Source organism: Eumetopias jubatus, unplaced genomic scaffold (assembly GCF_037043125.1).
Source record: "Eumetopias jubatus isolate StellerSeaLion01/CBP00866 unplaced genomic scaffold, mEumJub1_p1.0 scaffold_15, whole genome shotgun sequence".
In the NCBI taxonomy this organism is placed as follows: Eukaryota; Metazoa; Chordata; class Mammalia; order Carnivora; family Otariidae; genus Eumetopias; species Eumetopias jubatus.
The window spans coordinates 8,037,540-8,060,507 of NW_028274821.1; the positions used below are offsets into that span (position 1 = coordinate 8,037,540).

General features: G+C 37.5%; 1 protein-coding gene across 3 annotated transcripts in view; it reads left to right on the forward strand.

Moving 5' to 3' along the window:
• RFX3 (regulatory factor X3) overlaps positions 1-22,968 on the forward strand; it is a 281,486-nt gene that overhangs the window by 174,505 nt on the left and 84,013 nt on the right. For all 3 annotated transcript variants that reach the window (XM_088018771.1, XM_028117363.2, XM_028117364.2), the window contains exon 4: positions 5,920-6,178. In XM_088018771.1, the coding sequence (XP_087874897.1) occupies positions 5,920-6,178 (259 nt within the window). The remainder of the gene's footprint in view (positions 1-5,919; positions 6,179-22,968) is intronic.

Below are 22,968 nucleotides of genomic sequence, written 5' to 3' on the forward strand. Positions count from 1 at the left end.
TGTAATATGCTTGAATGTTGGCTGGCCTAGGCTAGTCTCTTTTTTTAATAGTTGTTGTGACCTATTAAAATTGTGAATGTGACCCACAGTTTAAAAAAAATATATTTACATAGTTTGGATGTTTAATTTTTACCTACTTTTTCAACCCCATTTCTCTCTAATATCCTCATTCATTATATCCAGCCATTCTAGACTTGTGATTTCTTCCTCAATATCAGGATCTTTCTTGTGTTGTAGCTTTTCACACACAGTGCTCTCTTCCTGATATGTTTTTCTTTCTGCTTTCCACAGGGCTGACTCCTTTTCATCTTGTAGTTTTAAACTAAATCTCCCCTTTGGGGTAACATTACGTGACTCCTCTAATAACCCCCCCTTCCCCTTTTTTGCTTTCATATTTGATTTTTCTTCCATAGACTTAAGAAAATTTCTAATTATCATATTGCATTTCTTATTTATTTTTGAGAGAGAGAATGAACAAGCAAGGAGGAGGGTCAGAGACAGCGGGAGAAGCAGGCTCTCTGCTGAGCAGGGAGCCCGATACAGGGCTCGACCCTAGGACCCCGAGATCATGACCTGAACCGAAGGCAGACGCTTAACCAGCTGAGCCACCCAGGAGCCCCTGAATTTCTTATTTTTGACCACCTACTGCTCATCTAGTCCTTATGACCGTAGATGTCATGTCTCTTTTGTTCCTTTTATTCTAGGTGCCAGAATAGATGCTCAGTAAATATTTGTTAAAAGAATGTGTACAGAGTAGCCTGCAAAGAATAAAACATTCTCCCTGTGTAAGGTATTATAATGATCCGCATTATTCTATTCTATCTTCATAATACATTTTATGGTATAAAACTTGCAAGATACTCTATTTCCTTAATTTGCCATTTTCATGCCATTGCTTAATCTTCTAGTTGACTAGCTTATTGGTGGGAGGATATTCAAAACCTGGGTAAAATACAAAACACATAGTTTGGAGATGTTATGTATTTGGAGTTGTGGATAAGACACTTGAAGCTAAAGGAAACAGAAAATTGGGTTATAGCTAAGGTAGCTTGACATAATCATCCTAGTGAATAAGCAAGCAGGGAATATTCAGGGTCATGCTTAGCCAGGGTATATGCTGAGGCATGATGGGATGCAAACAGCACTAATTTACTGAATTCAGTGGATCAGTCCTGACGTTTACATAGAACCTTATAAAAGAGTCAGCTATGAAGAAGCTTTTGTCAGCAAGTATGCACCTATCCTACGTATTTACATTCGTTACTGGATGCATATGAGGAACAATGGAAAATCTTCTCTTCTGCTATAGAAATAATACGACACATTATTTTCATAACAGTCTGTGGCAATCAATAAAGAGCAAGCGAAAGGAACACAGTAGCACTTTTCAAATGTGCACAGAACTGCTTGGGAATTTAGCTCTTTCAGGAATGTACGGTCCAGAAATAGTAAGCTGCTTTCAGTCTGATATGCCAAATATTGAGTAATTTTCTGGAACATATGTTTTGGAAATTGGGGGGGAAAATAGTGTTCAAGCAATAACTCATATGTATTTATTATACAATATGAAAAACAGGCTGATCTGAGGTATCAGAATTAAAGAGTCATTACTTCCAGTACCTAAGAAAGAACTTTGTGCTGTTGGTGCTTCTTTTTTTTTTTTTTATGTAAAATTTTCAGTATTTTTTTTTACGTAAAATTTTCAGTATTTATTTTTACGTAAAATTTTCAGTATTCAGAGCTTAAAGCATTTACACATGGAAGAGACCTTTCAGAGTTATCTGTGCATGACTTTGTCCCTGCCTCTGGAGAGAGGACTCCAACAATGGGTTAATGCTTACCATCCTTACCTTTAAAGGACAGGGACTAAGGATATTGTGGTCTGCCTCTATTACCCCGTTTAAAAGTCTCCTCCATTCCCACTGCAAGGGTACATTTGTCAGAAGACAAATTCAAAAACCCTTCTCGACACTTCACTTCCTAATAAATTTTGTCCTCCCCTCCCAAAATTGTCAGTCTTTACCCCAATGTATGTCTGTGCAGTAGCCCAGTCTTCTCCCCCATCCCATGGGTCATGATTGAGTGATGAGGATAGTTTGTGAGTCAGGCACACTCTTCAGTGACTTTCCCCTTCTCCTGTGCTTTTCTCACTTTCTAGCTCACAAATTATCTCTACCTACCAGAAGGAAGTATGAAAATAAAAGTGGGTTGCCATGTTTTCATACTGACTTGAGGGCTATAGAGATTTTATGTATCCGTGATGCATTGGTTGGTATTACCGTTGTTCACCGAGAATTCCGGAGGCATGCCCAACAGATGGAGTGATTTAAATCCCTTGGAATGTTTCTCTTATGGTAGAGTAGTGGCTTCCATGATCACAGAACCTCTAAAAGCCAAGTGTGTGGTGAGTAAGTATTCTCTGAAATAATCCCGCCTTCTCCATCTCTCCTCGATTACCATTGCAAGGACATCTCCCAGTTTCTATTCTGAGTAAGACAAGAGGGAAGTGTGGTTCTAGTAAACAGTGAGTGCAGGTGTAAGCAAATCTCAGATAGCAACAGGAAGCTCATCCCTTCCCTGTAACACCTGTAGAGGCTGTTTCCCACAGTCGTTCACAAATAATGACATACACAAAAAGTTCTTTTTATGTGATGAAATGGTTGAGAACATGGGCTAAGTGCAGACTCCCAAATCTATTTTTTTTAAAGATTTTATTTATTTCAAAGAGAGGGAGGGAAAGAGAGAGCAAGAGAGCACAAGCAGGGGGAAGGGCAGAGGGAGAGGGAGAAGCAGGTTCCCTGCTGAGCAGCGAGGCCTACCTGAGCCAAAGGCAGACATTTAACCACTTAACCAGCTGAGCCACTCAGGTGCTCCCCAAATCTACTTTTTTTTTTTTACTAGCTGTTTGCTTTGGACAAAGCTTATGTAATCTCTCTAACCTTTTCTAAACAATTACTCACGTTGTCTGTGAAATAGAAATTATAACAGTACCTATCTCATAGAGTTGTAAGGAAGATTAAACGAGTCAATACCTGAAAAGCACATTAAATAGTGCCTGTTGCATAGGAAATGGTCAGTAAATATTAGAGATCATTAACTATTATATGTTTCACTTGTGAAATCAGCTTTGTGTTGCAAGCACGCTTAATCATTTTGTTCAGACTGTGAAAAGGAAAGCCAGCACCATGCCCAGCTTGGGGAAGTATTTATTGTCATATATGTATTTCTACACTTTACTTAGCTTTACTTAAATATCATCATCAGATTGTGTTATTTAAGCACAGTGAAATAGGGTCACTATCATATTTAGTGGGCATAAATTAAAATGAGCACATTTCTCTTTTTACCTAAATTTGAAAGCAATGTGGCTGGTTTTTCTTATATAAATGTATAATGAAAGAAATATATAAATGGACTTCCAGCTGGGAAATAGAGCAATGATGATGTGTGTGTATTTTAAATGGCATTTTTCTATCTGTAAAAAAAAAAAAAAGTTCTCTGTGGGGTTATTTCACTCATCACTCCAAACTAAAATTTATACCTGGATGTGGGGAAAGTGGTAACTTTACCCAGTGGAGAATAGTTTTGGAGCATCTTTACTATTTTACTAAAATTTACACTATAGATTATATTACAAGTGTAATTTGTAATGGGTTTGATCTGCTTTAGGTGATGCCAAAACATCTTAGAATTCTCACATAAATTCTCACATTTTAACAAAACAAAAAAGGATTTATGTTTTAGAAATTTATGAAAGTGGCCATTATGTCAAATATACTTTTAAATAGAATCATATTTTTATTTCTTGACTAGTGTGCCTGCTACATACCAGCAACTGTTTAAGTGTTGAGGGTACAGATGGGAATAAAACGTAATTTTGCAGGAGTATGAAGACACGAGGAAATTAATAAGTGTGTTGAGAGCTGTTTCAGGGATGCACAGGGTGTTGGTAAAGTACAGGGAACAAAATATAACAGCCCTACAAGGATTGGCCGCAGAGGGCAAGGTGTACAAAAAAATAATTCTGGGAGGAACCAGTGGAAAGGTCAGTGTGCTGTGAGGAAAGCATCTGAGGACATAGCTAGTCACCTGTCCAGAGATCATGTAGGCACCAGCCCTGCTGCTTCTTGTAAGGCAGGCCAAGGGTTTTGAATTTCTTCTGCAGGCCACGGAGAATCATGGAGAAGTTTTTAAGAAAAGTTTGTGTTTCATATTTGAATTTTGGGGAAGCTCCCCTGCCTGCAAAGGTGAAGATAGATTGGAAAAGAACCAAATTAGAGGAAGGAAAACCAATTAGGGGGCAATTATAGTAGAGAATCTTGTGAGCAAAGGCAGTGAGTATGAGCATGGGAAGGACGATTGGAGAATTATTTAGAAGGTAAAACTAGTAAGACTTAGTGACTGATGTCAGTCTAGATGAGGAAGGAGTGAGCTGAGGATAGTGGTGCTGCCCTCCACCGAGAGGGGGGAGTATAGGAAAAGGAGTGAGAGAAAAAGGGAATTTCTTTTTAGCCATAAGTTAAATTTTACATATGGGGACTTCCCATTTATCATGGGGTTTCCTAGTGGAGATAACCAGGTGATGGTTAGAAACCCAGGATTTAATTCTTCAAGTATAACCACAAAGTAGAGAGAGAGATTAACTCAGGTATGAGCATGCCTATGGTAAAAATAAGTGGTCTGAATAAAAATGAGAAAAAAATAAGAGCTAAAAATGGAGACCTCAGAAAATACTAGTATTTAAAGTGCCAGAGAACTAGAGCCTCCAAAAGGTCTTTTTAGGTAGTGGTGAAAAAAAAAACAACCAAAACAAACAAACAAACCAAAAAAAAAAACAAAGAATGGACAAGAAATGCCATAGAAACTGAGGAGCAAGAGAAGTTAGGACCGAGAGACTCTATATATACGATAGAAAAATGTCTGAGAACATACACACCAAATTGTCAGTAGTGGCTGGCTGTGGGATGTGGGGTTAAAGAGAATGATGTTAGAATTGGGAATTTTCATTGGATATTTGAATTTGTTTTAAGTGAAAGTATTTTATACCTCTCTGTACTATTTTTGCAACTTGTGAGCTTATAATTATTTCAGAATGAGAAGTGAAAACCAAAGTCAGGTTAAAATGTAAGGGATAGTCCATTGGAAATGAAAAACAAATCAAGCAAATAAGCTGCTTACTCAGAACAGGAGAAGGAAGGAAAGGGCAACATGAGGTGGTCAACAATGTCGTGCTGCAGATAGGTCAAAAATAGATAAGGACTGACAGCAGCCTTTTAGCTTGGTATTTAGATTTGGTCATAAGCAACTGCAATGAAAAGCTAAGGGCAGAACCTTCACTGCATTTGTTGCTAAGTTGAAAGTAAGGACGTGAAGTGTGGCCTAGTCATCTCCTCGGGGAGGAACCTGAGTGTGAAGGAAGAGAAGGAGGTAGAGATAGGGATTGAGGGTCCGACGAGAGTGAACTGTTTGCTCAAGGTCCTTATGGTGGCAAGAAAGAGATCCACCCACACTCCCTTGGTCACGGAGGTTTATTGAAGTCACCCAGGAATGGGAAGTAGCACGGGGAGTTGACCTGTCAGCCCCTTTTTCTAAAACTGGGTTCTGCAGGAAGCATTATACTGAATTGGAGAAGTCGCTCAGCAAGATTTCTTGGCGGGATGAGACCTGAGCTTATTTATGTGCTGGAGGTAGGCGCTAGTCAAGGGCAAAAGTTCTCAAGTGCAGAGGAGTGTTGAGGTACTTACTAAAGGAACGAACGTACCCTTCATTTCTGGAGTGACGTTTCATACAAAAATGCAAAACTCTCCTTGTTCCAAAGGCTAAGCTAACATTTTAAGCATATATTCACACTAGAAAAAAATTAATTAAGACGATATAAATAAGCTACTAATTGCTCCCTTTTTCCTTCTTCTTCTAAAGCCGGACAACAACTTATCCTTACACGGAAACGCAGATGTACAGCCAAAACACTGGAGGGAATTACTTTGATACTCAAGGGAGTTCTGCGCAGGTGACTACCGTGGTTTCGTCCCACAGCATGGTGGGCACTGGTGGGATTCAGATGGGCGTCACGGGAGGACAACTCATCAGCAGCTCTGGAGGGACCTATCTCATCGGCAATTCCATGGAGAACTCCGGCCACTCGGTGACACATACCACTCGGGCCTCTCCAGCAACAGTAAGTATTTGAGTTTTTATTTGTTTAATTTAGCTTCTTGGTAGCCTCTATGGTACATTTTCCTCTATCGAGGGAAAAAAACAACACAGACTGGGCTGGGCACAAATGTGTTGAGCAGTTTTAGTACTTTGGTGTTATCCAGAATGTGGTCCACGTGGTACTACGCAGAATGATACGGATATGTCCCCCACAATTATGTGAGTTGGGAAGTTTTTATGAATAATGGGAAGAGAGGTGAGTCTTACTCATTAATGCTGATTTTCATAGGCTTCCTTCAGTGATATTCAGTATAATACTATGAATTTCTACTGAAAGAACTTACTTTTATCTTATGCTGATTTACCCGGGCTTATGAAGAGTAAAATACAATTGAGTTTAAATTTTCACATCTTTCAACAATAGTCTTTACATTAACTCATCACCAGAGACGTTACCATATGGGCAGCAGTTCCCAAACCTTAGACATTTAGTTTGGCCATATTCACTTATGTCACCTGTACTATTATTTACTTAATGTATTTTTTGAAATTGATTCACTTCTAAAATAGAAAACCATGTGTAATTTTTTCTAAAGCATATAAAAACCCATACTTAAATAGTAAGGTTGGAAGTGTTTACCCATGTGCCATATTATGAAGTCCCTCTGTTCAACCACAGAGACACTTTGGGAAGGACCGATCTAGGTGATTCCAGTGAGAAAAACATGTCTGTTGTGTTGTCTCTGATGATAGGCATGAGCAAGTATCTGAGGAACAGGCCTATGTATTTGAGTTTCCAAGTTTTTAAAATTTAATACAAATAGTTATTTTGACACAGATTTTAATGTATTAGAATGCTTTCCTAGAAATAGTCATAACAAGCTGTGTAGAATTTGATATCATCAAACTCTGTGTCCTGAGCTTTCCAGTCTCACCTCAGCTCAGTATAAGGAGAGTAATCACTTAGAAATCCCCCAGCTAAAGTAGCAATGGAATTGGTGATGTAGGTGCTTTATGTAAAAGGGGACTGGGGATTTGAATTAAGTGCATTTCATAATTTGCTGTATATTTTGTTCTTGTAATGAAATAGAGGTAGAAACAAATTGGGTAGGAAATAATTATGAGAGGCTTTGTATTTCTCATTTTATGGATTTTCCTCAAGATATAATATGTACTTGGTAAGTATTTTGTACATAATTTTTATGTTTGTAATCATTACATGTGTTCAGACTTTCATCACTTAGTACCTTTTCCCTAATCCATTTCTGAAATCTCATTATATTTAATTTACTGTTTCCTACTAACACCAGAACAGAAGACTAGCCATTCTGAGGGAGAGCTCTTTTTTGTACTTTTTTTCTTTGTGTTTTTGAAGCATTTCTTATGTGTGTTTGTCTCTTGCTTTTAATAACACTAAATATGACATTTCTAAACTTCTTAGTCACGCTGGTATATTTATGTAGATTAGAAATGAAATCATAGCTTCTCTGAACCTCATTTCCCCTAGCAGTAAAATAAGGGCTTAAACTAAATGATATCTTAATTTCCTCCCAGTTTCAAAATCATAATATTTACAAAGGAATTATAAAATGTTCTAGATGTAAAAATAACTATATCTTTACCGTAAAAGGAAAGGAAGTAGATCAGGTGCCGGTACTTTATGGTGCTCCTGATAAAGGCCACTCAAAGTCATTTTCAGTGAAAAGGGGAACACTTGCTGCTTATCAGGGCCTTAGGAAAACTGAAAAATGGAGAGAAAGAGTTCTTTCCCACTAATCTTTTAGTGGCACACCATCTGTGCATTCCCAACCCTTTCTCCAGACATTGCTGTCTGTCTTCACAGACTGCAGGCTGCCTGCTTAACATCCTCATCCACTGGATGTGGGTTTACTAAATTTATTAGTGTTATTACTGAGTTAATAAAATTGATTATTTGGGGTCATGGCAATACGGGTGCAAATATAACAGTAAGTTTTATAGTTTGTTTTTTTGTTTTGTTGTGTTTTCTATGTAGAGTATGAAAAGTGGCAGTACCCTTTAAGTTATCCATTACGCAGATTTGATGTGTGACTTTTATTATGTTAATTGGTAAATTAAACTAACACTTAAAGATAACTGAGTTATAATAACCGGGAATAGTGGAAACCTATTAAAAACAATCAATTCATATTATCAACTGTATATATGATTTACACTTTTTAAAAAAGCATTAATACTTAAGGTTATCTTGTTAAGGTTGGTAGCTTGTTTTCTTTTTTTACAAGAAAATTTCCTTGTTAGCAAAAGGGGTAAAAAAGTTAAATAAAAAGATAACTTTGCATGGAAAAATCATAAGGTCAAAGCACAATTGATAGTGTACTATGATAGAGATATATAATCTAAATATACATCTGCTTGGGTTTATTGTATTATCCTCCATTATTACCAAAATTTATATTTGATTTAGATCCCCCTCTCAGTAGTGCAAAAGAGCTTCATCTCCTTCATTCACAATGAAGTGGTGATTCTGTGTACAATTTCACATCTGTTATTCTAGTAAAGTTAACAAAGTGTAAGTGCCATGCAACCTATTTACAATTTTCTACCATTCTCCTTTTGCCAAAGGTTAGAAAATTTGTAGCTTCTGGTTGTTTAGACTCCTAGAACTCAAGATATTTTTTGGTGGGTACCATATCTTTAAAGGGAATTTGCTTATTTTCATGTATCTTTTTCATTCTCTGTAGAACCGTATGAGCATAATCTTGAGCAACTTGTTGGTCAAGACTTAAGCTGTTTTGTTCAAACATAGAGCCAGGCTGTGCCATTGAAGTTCATTTCTCTGGCTGTTCTTTAGGGTTCAGCCTATACCTAGAGCATGCTTAGCGCGACTGACCGGGTAGCAGTAGCCTATACTGTAGCCAGAATTCCTGCCTGGAAAATAGTCAATTGGGCTATTGCTTAAGAGGCTATAATAAGTGGAATGTACAGTCAATTAATTCAGTTGATGTGAAGCTAGTTAAGTTTTGAGTTCTTGGGTACTTTACTCAGTTCGTGGGTAGCAAGGTTTCCTGCTCTGTTCTCAGAATAATTGCCCTGACTCTCTTTTACATTTGACTTCAGTATATACAGGAATACTTCTATCTAAATTTAGTAGGAATAACTTCTGGCTCAAAGAAAAATGTATCCCAGTGTGCAAACCCATTTGCCAAGATATGCCAATAGAAACAAAAAGATAATTTCAGATTGAAGCCATTACTAAGAAAAATAAATAGGGCTTGAAATATTTTCTTAGCTAGTCTAATATTCAGTATACAACCATCTTTCTTATACTAGAAGGATCTCAGTGATTAATGGAGGATTTGCATTTGAGCATATGATTTCCTTTAGTTTTATAACTTTAAATGACAAAACATATACATAACTTGTTTTAGTATTTGATCCTTGCATAGTAAAAGTTTTCAGATTTCAAGTTACACAGAAATATCAGAATTTTCTGAAAGATTATGATGGTAACATTATAATTTTATTTCATGAATATATATTATGGTATAAACTACTGATATTCAGATTTGGTCAAAATACTATTTCTCCTTTTATTTACTTTTTAATTTGGCCAGTGGAGTCCATGTGTATAAGTATACACACACACATATGCTTTTATTTCTATAAATATGTATACACACATTAATAGGCATTTCTTGCTGATAGTATTAAATAAGTTTCAAAAAGATTAATATTTTTAATGGAACATCACTGGACGTGAGTTCAGCTAAGTTACTACTTGAATAAATGTTTTATGTTTTATTAAATTAATAATGCTAGGAATCTATTTATTGTTAACATTTCAGTGGCACATGGATATTAAGGTGGAGGTTAAATGCTCCAGTCACAACTCTGAGCTCATCATACTTTGATCTTTCTCCTAACTGCATCACCATGATATTTCCTTGTGTATCTTCATTCATTTAAAACTCTTACTTTTCTGGGGTACCTGGGTGGCTCAGTCAGTTAAGCGTCTGTCCTTGGCTCAGGTCATGATCTCAGGGTCCTGGGATTGAGCCCTGAGTCGGGCTCCCTGCTCAGTGGGGAGTCTGCTTCTCCCTCTGCCCCCCCAATCTCTCTCAAATAAATGAATAAAAAATCTTTAAGAAAATCTCTTATTTTTCTTCATTATTGTTCTGTAGAACCACATCATTTGTAGAATTTTAGAATTTTGGGACCTGAACCCAATTTGCATTTGAGGATCAAAACCTTGTGATTGTAGTTAGTGATGTTTTTGTGCTCATCACAACATAGTTTATTTTATACCAGACTTTATCATAATTAGCAATTTAAGAAGTTTTATGTACTCACTTCTCCATAAAATAACATTTGTGTTCTTATAATTAGATGGTTATTTATGGAGTTCTTTTTTCTTCTTGTTAACCAAATAAGATTACATTAATCATTTTTTAGACTGTGATATGAAAGCTAATTTTTATACCTTTCTATATATACATTTAGTAATTGTGTATGTTAAATGGCTCTCACTAAAAGTAGATCCCACCAAGAGGCACAAGGGAAATGTGTTGAAACATTGTTCATCTCTCTCCCTCTTTTTTTTTTTTTAAAAGATTTTATTTATTTAGTTGACAGAGAGAGACAGAGAGAGAGGGAACACAAGCGGGGGGAGTGGGAGAGGGAGAAGCAGGCTTCCCGCCGAGCAGGGAGCCCGATGCGGGGCTCAATCCCAGGACCCTGGGACCGTGACCGGAGCTGAAGGCAGTTGCTTAACCAACTGAGCCACCCAGGCGCCCCTTCTCTCTCTCCCTCTTTTGATTAATGTAAAACACTGTAATTTCTTTCAGTTACCTGGAAGGAAATTTGAATGTCCATCTGCTGCTATATAAGTCAAAGTCTGGCCTAGCTTATGTAATTATAGAAAGTTAAGATTTGTTTAAGACTTAGAGATGCTTTTATTTCTTTATTCTTGGGTTTACGTGTTTATGGATTCAGTGTAAGGGAATTTCTTTTTTCTGAAAAGATGAATGGTTGGGGAGCCTGGCTGTCTCAGTCGGTAGAGCATATACTCTTGATCTCGGGGTTATAAGTTCAAGCCCCATGTTGGGTGTAGAGATTACTTAAGAAAAAAAAAATAGATGAATGAATGTGTTTAGTGCCTCCAGAAAATGCTTTTGCCCTTCTTATTCCTTTGCTGGAATGGTACCAGTGGCTATTTATTCTGTTTTTATTAATTTGTGTATATGCATTAGTTACACATTCTTAAGTAGCACAGGTAAAAAGATCTAGGAGTGTGCATGATGCAGTGTCCTCCCGACCCTGTTCTTCACGCTTTTCCTTAGAGACAACCAGTGTGTCAAGTTCTTTGAGTATCATGCTAGAGATATTCTGTGAATATACGAGCAGAATGTCTCTCTCTCTCTTTACTGCTCATTACATTTTTAAAAATACAAATAGTAACCAAACAATACTGCCTCTCGTTTTGTTTGTTTTTTTTCTCCTAACGGTGTATCTCAGAAATTCTTTTTCACATCAGTCCTGGAAGGGTTTCCTTATATTTATGGGAAATGACTGTTACAGAAGGAGCCAGACTACCCGTCTCTCTTACCAAAGGAAAAAAAAAAAAAAAAGTTAAAATAATGTTGGATTCTGGGTTATGGCTGTATAGAGGTAGAGAAGCAACATAGTCACATGAGATGAAAATTTCTGTTTAATTATCATATATAAAGGTATGCTTGGAAGAAAATCTTTTAATCTAAAAGTGTGCATAAATTATGCCTAAATCAATTATTTTATATATTTCATATCTTACAAAAATAATCATTTCTATTTTAAATAACTTTCATAGTCTTCCAGTTAGTCTCAGTGATAAAAACACAAAACAAAACACTTCTCCACTTATTTTGGCAGAAGCATGTATGTCCGTTACAATCTTAGCATGTTCTGTTTTCCTGTGCCCTGTTTTCTCTAGGCCAACTTGAGCCTTCACATGAATCTCCTCAGAGAGTACCCCAAATCTTCTGCTTCCTGTACTAAATCCTAAGTTGACTGAAGGTTCTGTGACCTCATTTTCCAAGCACTTAATAAAATGGGACTTTGAGTGACTGGTGGTCTCCATCGCTTCATCTATGTTCCATTCGGCCATCACTCAGTTCCACTCTGCTCCAGCCTTGAAGCTGATTAAGATCTAGAGGCAGTAATTTTATGGTTAAGGCTGTAAGACATTCCACTCCTAGAAATCTTGATAAACTAGAAGGTTAAGACACAGAATGACAGGGGCCTTCAGCCTCTCCTGAGCGTAGCTGATGGGTTCCCCTGAATTTCTAAAGCCAGTTATTTTAATTTTTAGCCATTTCCTAGTGAAACAGGATTTCAGAACGTAGGGGTGTTGTAAACATGCCAGAAAGGGCTAGGTTCTATTTCCTGTGAAATCTAGATTAGGAAGATTTCATGTTTGTAAATTCTACTTAATGGATATGGAAATAAGCTATGTTCCAGGTGACCTCTTGTATAACTTTTGCTTTATCCTTGTATTTATATGTCACATTTCCAATTAATTTACTAGTTTGAAACTACTCTAGATTTTGAAGGAGGAAAAAAATCACTCATGTTTCACTCCTGGAGACCAGGTAATTCAGATAAAATGTGAAATGGATTGGTGACAAATTAAAATACACCGTAGTCCGTGAGTTACATATGAGCCATTATTAGACCCATACAATTTTAATTCCAGTAGAGTTAACCTACAGTGTTTTATTAGTTTCAGGTGTACGATATTGTGATTTACCAAAGTTGTACCTCACCAGGTGCTCATCACAAGTGCCCTCCTTCATCTCCATCACCTGTTTCCCCCACCCTCCATCCACCTCCTCTCTGGTGACCGCCAGTTTGCTCTCTATAGTTAAGAGTCTGTTTCTCGGTTTGTTTCTCTCTTTCTTTGTTTCCTCTTTGCTTGTTTGTTTTGTTTCTTAAATTCCGCATATGAGTGGAATCATAGGGTATATGTCTTTCTGTCTGACTTACTTTGCTTAGTATTATACCCTCTAGCTCCATCCATGTTGTTGCAAATGGCAAGATTTCATTCTTTTTTGTGGCTGAGTAATATTCCAATGCTTATATATATATATATATATATATATATTTTTTTTTTTTTTTTAATCCATTCATCTATCAAAGGACACTACAAGCCATTATCTTGGCTATTGCAAATAATGCTGCAATAAACAGGGGTGCATGTATCCCTTTGAATCAGTGTTTTTTTTTTTCCTGTATATTTGGGGTAAATACCCAGTCTTGTGATTACTGCATCATAGGGTAGTTAGACCCATAATATTTTAATACTGACTGTTCCACTGGCCTATGTCTTTTCGTTTAATGAGGGAAAATACAACACAATGCCTATGACCAATTACCAGTTTTCAGAGGAGAGAAAATTTCTCCATGTTCCCATGTTTATCAGTTCATCCTCCAAAAGCATGTGATTTGATTACCAACCTCCTCAGCATGCATAACTACAGTTGTGTTTATTGGCCACATAATTATCTGGTTTCTTTTAAAACCTAGCTATTGTGTTTGATGAAAACTATTGGTACCCATAAATTTTCCTGGCTAGGACTTTTGTAATCTAACTGTAGAATGTTAGAAATAATTTTACACATTTATTTTAAATTTACTACTTGTAAGTTTTAGTACCTTTCCCATCTGCCTTATAGGAAAGGAAGATGTGAGCTTTTTAATCATGCTTTCAAAATTACAAGAAATATGTAGTTAGATACAAAAAAGAAAATATGAAAATGGAAAGGAGATAAAGAGGTCAGCATTGCAGACGATATAGTTGTGGACCTGCTGAGAACCATGACCATCAAATGAAAAACTATAACAAATAATAAGAATTCAGTAAAATTAATATTCAGTGAAATCAGTAGCTTTTCTAGATACAAACAACAGTAGTTAGAAAATATTATGGAAGCAAATATTTCATTTATTATAAATTTAAAATACACCATGTATTAAACTAACAATATATGTGCAAGACCCAGCTGCTAAATAAAACCTTAAAGTTCTTAAGGGACACACAAGAAAAGTTTGTATAATTGGAAAAGAAGTTTCAGTGTCAAACATTTTGAATCTTCTTAAATTAACTTTAATATTTCAATGTGAACCAATCAAAATACCAATAGATTTTCTTCTTTTTACAAGAAAGGCTGTTATATAAATAAACATGCAAGAATAGTGAAAGAAATTTTGCAAAAAGAAATAATGGAGAGTGGAGTGGGGTATTAAGAGCCCTACAGTTTGATTCAAACATATTATAAAATTATAATAATTCAAACAGGATTGTTGGCACGTGAATAGATCCATATAGACCAGTGGTTTAAAGACCATAAACAGGCTGAATGAGTGTAGGAATATAGTGTGTGGTAAAGGTAACATTGCCTGTAAGTGGAGAAATGGCTTATATATCAATAAATGATGTTGGAACAACTGGATAACTATTTAGGAAAGAAACGTAGATTGGTTCCATCCATTGACTCCTTATAGAAAAATTAATTTCACTTGGATGGGAAAATGCATTTTATCATTATTCTTTCATAGTGGTGAAGCATGGTGTAAAATCCAGAAGCTCCCAAGAATATCTCGAAAAAAGCAACTACATAAAGGGGCAGCATTCCCTATGACAAAAACCACAGTAAATAAAGGCAACAGTGAAACAACCTGGCATAAAGTTTTGAGACATTATATCTGAAGAATTAATTTGTTTAATGTATAGAGCACTCTTATAAATCCAGGAGAAAAAAAGGAAAAGACCAAAAAATGGCGAAAGTATATGAATGAGCAGCCCACTGAAAAGGAAATGAAAAATAAACTGCAAAGAGACTGTTGTTTATCTCTCACACAGGTGAAGCTGGAAAAGTAAGTCAGCCTTGCCAAGGGTGTAAAGAAACCAACCCTCTCACTTGCTGTTGAGAGGAGTCTAAGTTGGCACAGACAGGATTGGAGAGCGCTATAGAAATTTTTGTAAAAATTGAAAATACACATATCCTTTGACCTAGTGATTTATCCTACTGATGATACACTTACATATGTGAAATGCTGCGTGAGCAACCATATTCACTGTAGAGTTATTTATAACAGGAAAATTGGGGAAAGGCTAATTGTCCATCAGCAGGGAAATAGTTAAATAAATTTTGGTGCATTTGTTCATTCAGTGGGATTTTATACAGCCAGTCAAGAATGAGGCAGTGTGTGTATGGATGCATCTGTACATAGAGGAGACATACATACATAGAGATCTAGAGAGATGGATAGATCTCCATATTGTTAAGGGAAAAAGCAAGAGGTAGTGTGTATGTGCTTAAATAGAAGCATACATTTGCATATGCTTATATAAGCACAAAGATATCTCTAGAAGAATGCATGAAGAAAAAAAAATGGAGACATGTGAATACATTATCTGTTTGAAAAAAGTGATTTACTATTTGCAAAAATCTCAAACAAGCCCTTGATGATTATAAAGTGTATCTATCTGGTCATGTTCCCTGAATGCATGCAGCTGACACACCCTTTTCTTTAGGAGCCCAGTATAAAGACTGTTGATGAGGTGTCAACAGTTCAAATGAAATCAATCTTGTTCCTGGAAAAAGTCCTCTTTTATTAGACTGTGGGAAGTTCAGAGAACAGAAACTGGCATTAAATTTAGTAAAGATCTTTGGATCTACTCTTATTCAGTATTTTGGAGTAAAAGTGAATGTTTTGTGTTTGTATTCAAGAACTTGGAATCTGGATTATTTTCTTTAATCGCTTATTTATTGAGCCAGCAGTGTGGACCAGGCACGTGCTTCTAAGAGTATAAAGGTTTACAGTATGGGTACTGGAGACAGTTCTGCCCTACCAGAAAGCTGCCTAATCCTCGAAGGCAAAAATGGAAATCCACAAATAGCCTCCAGATTTCTTTAAAGTGGTTCCTTTCACATTTCTGTCTTACCACATTAATTTTTTAAAAATCACAAATGTTAATGTGTTATATGTTGATTAATTTTAGATTCACCAAAGTTTTCTTTATCTTCTAATTATGTTGCTAAGATAAATTGCAAAATTGCCTAAAGTTAGGATGGGATTGGGTAGGAAGAGAGTGAAAGAGAAGCAAAAAATCCAAATAAGACTTCAAAATTGCTCTTTAAGTAGAGTTACCTGGCACCATTTTAATTGATGCCCGTTCTCTCTCTGCTTACTCTCCCTGAAGTAGTAATTGCAGTCTGACCCTGACAAAGAAGAAAATTTTTGAGAATATTTTACCGCAGTGTTCCTCCAACTTGAGTGTGCCTTCTCTGGGGGCATTGATTAAATACATCACTGGAGCCCTCCCCCGGGGCTTTTGATTCAGTGTGGGGAAGGGTCCAAGATTTGCATTTCGTACAAGTGCCCAGGTGACTCCCCTAATACTGATCCAGGACCACACTTGGAGAAATCCTCTGTTTTAGTGATTATGTAGACTAAACACAAAGTGAACATGTGCTTTAGTACTCAGAAGAATCTGCGAAAGGCAGATTTGAAATCTTACGCAATTGAAAATGTAAACTTGGCCTTAAATCCTATCACTTAATTCTAACCCAGCAGGTTCCCGAAGGGTAATTCTAGCCCTGAGTGCTTATGGAATCGATGTCTCAGAAAATAGTTTCATTGTCACACACTGATAATGCCAGTCTTTTAGGTCCTGGTGAGGGAGGGCGGAGGGATGTGGGCTGTACAGACTGATCAGAGGAACCAAACCAGCAGTCTTGGTTTCAGTCCACCAACTTAAGTCAAATATTCTCAGAACACATTCAATTTATGCAAGTTTTTTTTATCCAAATGGTTTTTTTTTTTTCTTTTCCTCATAAATATTTCAGAATAGCTTCAGGTGGTACAAAACTGCCAAAACTTCATGTTGAAAGCATAACAATTTAAATTTTTTCTCTAGATGTCATAAAATTATGTGAATGGAGAAGATTTTATATAGTTAGACACTTGCAAGATCTAAAACTTCTTTGCCCTAAATGCTTAGGCATGTAAGATTAAGATTTCCTCGTTAGCTACTTTCTGGTTCAAGAGGAGACAGAAACCAAAGCTGGCTAGGGGGCTGTCATCTGGACATTTTTAATTTTTTTTAAGACTTAAAGGAACAATGTGTCCTGACGCTGTCAGCATTAAGCTTCTTTTCAACATCACTGTGGTGTAATGTATTTACATCTTGATTTCTGTATCATCTGAACATACAAAAAGAGCAGTGTCATATTCAGAGCCTTAGCTTCAGGGGGAGTGTTACCATCTGCATTGTCAGGCCTCCTGGGCCCAAGAGACATCTCTCAGTAGAGATGGGATCCAGTGACCTGCAGGGAACTGATTTAACTGCTTAGTGCAGCGCATTCAAAGTTTTGGGGTCACAACCCACAATAAGAAATATCTTCGCACTGTGGCCCCATGCTCACACACACACACATACATACATTCATGAGCATGAGTACACATCTAGATGTATACACATAATCACATATGTGTATACATGTGTCATGCACATACAGGTGTCTGAAACCAGAGTTCCACAGAATATTTACGCATACGCTGTGCAGGAACATCTGATTATTTTCTACTCTATTTGATTTCACTGATTTTCTAAAAAATGTCCATCGGGACCCACATAATGAATGTCATAACCCACTAACGGGTTGCACCTTATATTCTGAAAAGCACAGCTTTGGGCAAATTGAAGAGGAGAGTGGAGCGTTAGCTTTGTTTTGTGTTCTTGTTTGTTGTTGTGTTCTCAAAGAGCCACACTTTGAAAAACGCTGTGTTAGAGTGGTTATAGAGACTAAATACAAAATGAAAGTGTTCTTTCCTCTGATGTTCCTGGTTGGAGTCCTTCCTGTAGGAAGTCCCTCCCACCCGCCCCACCTGTGCCCCATATATACACCAGGAGGCTGTCATTTCTAGCGGTATAAGTGTGGTGGCTATGTGTTTATGTTGGTCATCACAGATACTTTTTCTGAACAAAAGCCACCGAGTAGAAACATTTCTGCCTTACTTGATCTCAAATGCAAACAAAATATGAAGTCTTAAGAGTTCAGGGGAGCAATTACCCCAAAGGAAATTTCCAGTCTTAAGTGTATTCTCTTGATTGGGTTTCTCTAAAGAATTTACCATTCTTTCACAAAGAAAAACAAATGCTGTGTTAATTGGTGAGGTTAATACAGTAACATGTATGAACAAGAAAATGCAATTATTATACATTAAAGATAACTATTTTTGTGATGATTAAAATGTGACTATCCATTTAAAACTTTTTGTTGCCTTTAACTTGGTCACTTTGAAATCATTTTCAAGTAATACTTAATCAATCATACTTAAACCCTTTCCTATTAGGAAGTAATTTTATTGTTTGTTAGCAGTAAACCATTTAGCAAATGTTAATTTTGCAAGCCACTCCCTAGAAGAGAGTTTCATTTGATATATTTGATATTTTGATTTGAAATATTCCATGATTTGTATTTATGTTGTATTTGCATAAAATGAAAATGATATTGAACTTCGAGGGATAAGTCTTGTATTCCAGTCTCATATTTAATACGTGTGTAATCTCAAGAAAATCCCTCAATCCCAGAGAGCCTCAATTTTCTAATCTGTGAAAAGGAGATAATATTGCTTGCCTTTCCCACTTCACAAAGTTGCTGTGAAGATGGCAAGAGAATTAATGTAAAAAAAGGCTTTATAAACCATAAAGCATTATAATATTACTTCTATTTTTAAATCACTTTCTTTAACAGTTCTAGAAAGGAAATAGTTTCTACCAAGAGACCAATTTTAATTATAGTGGTAGTTGAATATATCAATCTTGACCTTTAATCTTTAAAATAGATTAAAAAGCCATTTCAGAGTCAAGAGAATGTGCCTTGACCTATAAAGCCAGTGAATAAGGTGATATAATTATTCTTTTTCCTTCTGCCTTATTAACATGTAATTGAATGACTGGTTGATATTTACATTAAGAGAGACCCCTAATTGTCCACAATGTGATACTCTGAGTCATTTTATAGGAATACATAAATGGATATATAAATCATTTTTTTTTACCCTGTCTAACTCATGCAAAAGACTCGGCACCTCTTCACATTTCCCTGCATTTCAAACTGCAGTTTACCTTTTTCACACTACCCACTGCCGCTAAATGAGCCCTGTGCTACAGGCAGCCTTGATTACTTGTACCTGCAGTATGTGGGAGCGGTAGAGCTTTTACTGAAGATTTTGTAGGGGAAAAAGCTGAGGCTTTAGCATCACACTCTCCAGAGCACAGTCACTCAAAGCCTCTTTGTACTTCCCTGTTCTCACCAGTCTGCCCGTTCTTTGCACGGGTGAGGTGAACGCTGACCTCCGTCTTCCCAGATCCTCACCTCCTGTGAACCTCCCGATCCACCAGCTGAGCACCTAAGCCTGAGAGCAACTCAGCAAAACAAGGGGCCATCCTATAGTAATAAAAGGGCCATCCATAATGTTATGGGGAACTATAGATGCCAATTCTAAATAATAATGGGGAATTATAAATAATGGGGAAAATGGGTTTTTTATTCCTTCATCTTTGTCTTTAAAAGTATTTGCTGCCTTAGAAAAAGTACAATATTTTTCCCTTCTTTGAGCTTGGGAGGATACAAGCACAATATTCGCTGGACATCCAGACACCACCTGACCCCTCTCCTCTTCCCATCCTCTTTTCTTAAGGGCTTGGGTGGGACTTTCCTCTGAAGTCCCTTTTGGGACACTGATTCTTGGTTGGATATTGTACAAGCCTCAGGGTGACCCTGGGTGGTTGGCGACTCTCCACCTGTCCTTGGTTCCAACAAGGCAGCATTAGCATTGTAGTGACTGGAAAAGAGTCTGGAATCCGGGTTTGAGGCCACGCGTGTGTCCTACTGTGTACCCATCCCCCATCAGATCATAGGTACCCTGTCCCCCTCAAGGCCTTCTTAGAGGGTTTGCTCTCTTTTTGTAGGAGCTCCACTGAGTTTTGATATTGTTTTTTGTTTGTTTGTTTTTTCCTCCTGGATATGAAATACAGCACCTCCCTGGCCTCTTCTGAATTTCTGATCCTAATTCCTGAGAAATCAGGAAAGACTCCCTTCACTGATGCAATCTGCCACAGATGTATATACTTGCTATACTTTCAAAATAACAGGGGTTTCTTCTGCCTTAGAGTCCATGTTTTTTTTTCTCTCTTAAATCTACCATACACACACACACACACACACACACACAGTCTGCCACCCAAGAACTAAGGTTTGCTTGTTGTCATGTGGTCATATTTTTATCACAGTTGTCATCATGTTACTTTCTGTACCAGAAGTGAAGTAGCTGGTATGGTCTCTAACTAGCACTTCAGACTTAGTATGGGGTGTCTTTTGCCCAAGTGAAGGAAACCCACTTACACCATTTCCTGGCTTTCAGTCTTTGGAGAACTCAACGTTTGGTTGGGGAAGCTGAGTGTTACACCTGTATTCATTTTAATCCTCTAGTGACTAACTGGACACAATCCCAAACATTTTTTTTTTAAATATAGTGGCTGGTGTCCCTTTACTCTTTCTTCACCCAAATTAAGCTTCACGGGCAGCAAAACTCCCAGGAGTCCCTGCTCTCTGATGAAGCGTGATTTCTCTGAATCATCTTCAAGTCAGTGGTCAATGACTCTCTCAGTGAGGTGCTCCACACAGTCCCCATTTTTCACATGATGCTGCGTAGTACCTTGTCATACAACACACTGCAAAGAGGTCTTTGCATCTTCCTGCCTAATGTGGTCAGAAAGAAATCTGGCGTATGAGTGGAGGAAGTTCTCATTACCTGCGCATTGACTCTTCGGACTTGGCTAGGCATTCTGTGGGGGCTGCCTCTGAGGCTTGGAGACCCCATGGGATTCCTAGAGCTGGAGAACATCTCATTGATCTTTCTTGCTTTTTCCTGCCACTCCAGTGAGATGCAGCAGCCTGCCTAAACCCAGTGCAAAATCCTCTTCTCCCATTGCTGAAAATATGTCTGCAGGAGGATGCAAGCAAGGTTTCCTGTCTTCGGCACAGAACCGCCCCAGAGTCAATTCCCATTCTCACAGGAGCCCTGTGTTAAGCTGGTGAATCTAGAGGGTTTTAAAATCGTCCCTAATATAGTGATGAGGATCTTCTTTTATCTTCCGGAAAGACTGATTTTTCTAGGAAGTCATGTGCCCAGATTATTGGGAATGGACAGCAGTTTCTTACCTGCTCTTTCACACGGGGAGTTTCTTGGTGTCATTCACCCCAGTAATCCTACTTGATGCTCTGAAAACCTGTCTCTCCAGGCCGGACATCTCATTTCGGATGGAGCATCCCACGATTTGATCTCAGAAGAGTTGCCATAGCTTCTTATCTGATTATGAGGCAATAGTCCAGGGTCACCTGAACCAGCCTCAACTCCCAAGCACCACATATCCTAGCAGCAGATAATTGCAGAGGGGATGTGTACCCTCCTGGTGATTCAGTTTCAGGATGATTATTCAATAAGAGGTACAACTGGGCACTGAACCTTAGTTCAGAGCATTGACTTTTCAAAAAATAACCTCCTGTATAATCATCGTCTAAAGCCTCACTGGTTTAAGGAAGAAATGGAAAATGTTTGTCTACCATGCCCACTTTTTTTTTTTTTTAAGATTATTTATTTATTTATTTGACAGAGAGAGAGACACAGCGAGAGAAGGAACACAAGCAGGGGGGGTGGGAGAGGGAGAAGCAGGGTCCCCGCTGAGCAGGGAGCCCGATGTGGGGCTCGATCCCAGGACCCTGAGATCATGACCTGAGCCGAAGGCAGACGCTTAACTACTGAGCCACCCAGGTGCCCCTACCATGCCCACTTTTTAATGATAAAAAACAGCAACCACGAATCCTTTTAGTCCTAAAGAAATGAAAATTGCTGATTAATAAACACACACAGACCTGGATTTTGCCACCACTACTGCAGTGACACCTCTGATCATTTTCACCTTTTATCTCAACATGGAGAATCACGCGACGCAGGTCATTTTATTTTTATTTAGTAGACTGAAATCGAACTTCGAATTCTCCACACTCAAACTTGAAAGAAAATGTGGGTGTTGTAGCAAATTAGACTTCTGAGCGAATTCTTCATAGAATTGATCTAAAGTCACATGAGGGTGAGGCTTTTCAGCTCTTTTTTTGATATATGTGTTCTCTTTGAAAACAAGAACACTTATGGATGCCCTTTTAAGAGACCCACTACCGAGGTCCTTTATAGTTTTGCAGTTTAACATTTTAGTAAAATGCTTGTTTACTCATTACTCTTTACATTTACGTTGCTCTTTCTGTAATGTGTCTTTTTTCACTAGTACGATATCACCTTCTTCAGTTGATTTTCAAATAGGATGGTAAACTATGTGACCATTCCACCCAGCAGGGAGAGTGTTTTAGAAGCCAGCTTACTTAATTTTGTGATCTAAAAGAAATTAACAGTGAAACAAATTGTATTACATCATCTTATGAATTACTATAATGTTTATTTTAAGAATTTTTTTTTCTATAATTTCTAGCCTCACATTTTGTCAATATTCTATCTTATTAACTCTATGGAGGAAGAACCAGTAACTTGTGGAAATAACATAAAATAGAATTAAAGCTATTTAAGTTCCCAAGTTGCTTGGAAGAAAATTGGATTTAATGCTGATATAATTGCGACTGGACAGTCTGTGGATGGAGTTCCACCAGAAAGCAACTGGGAAGTTGATGGGGAAAAAAAACTTTGCTATGGACATTGCCGTCCACCATTTTT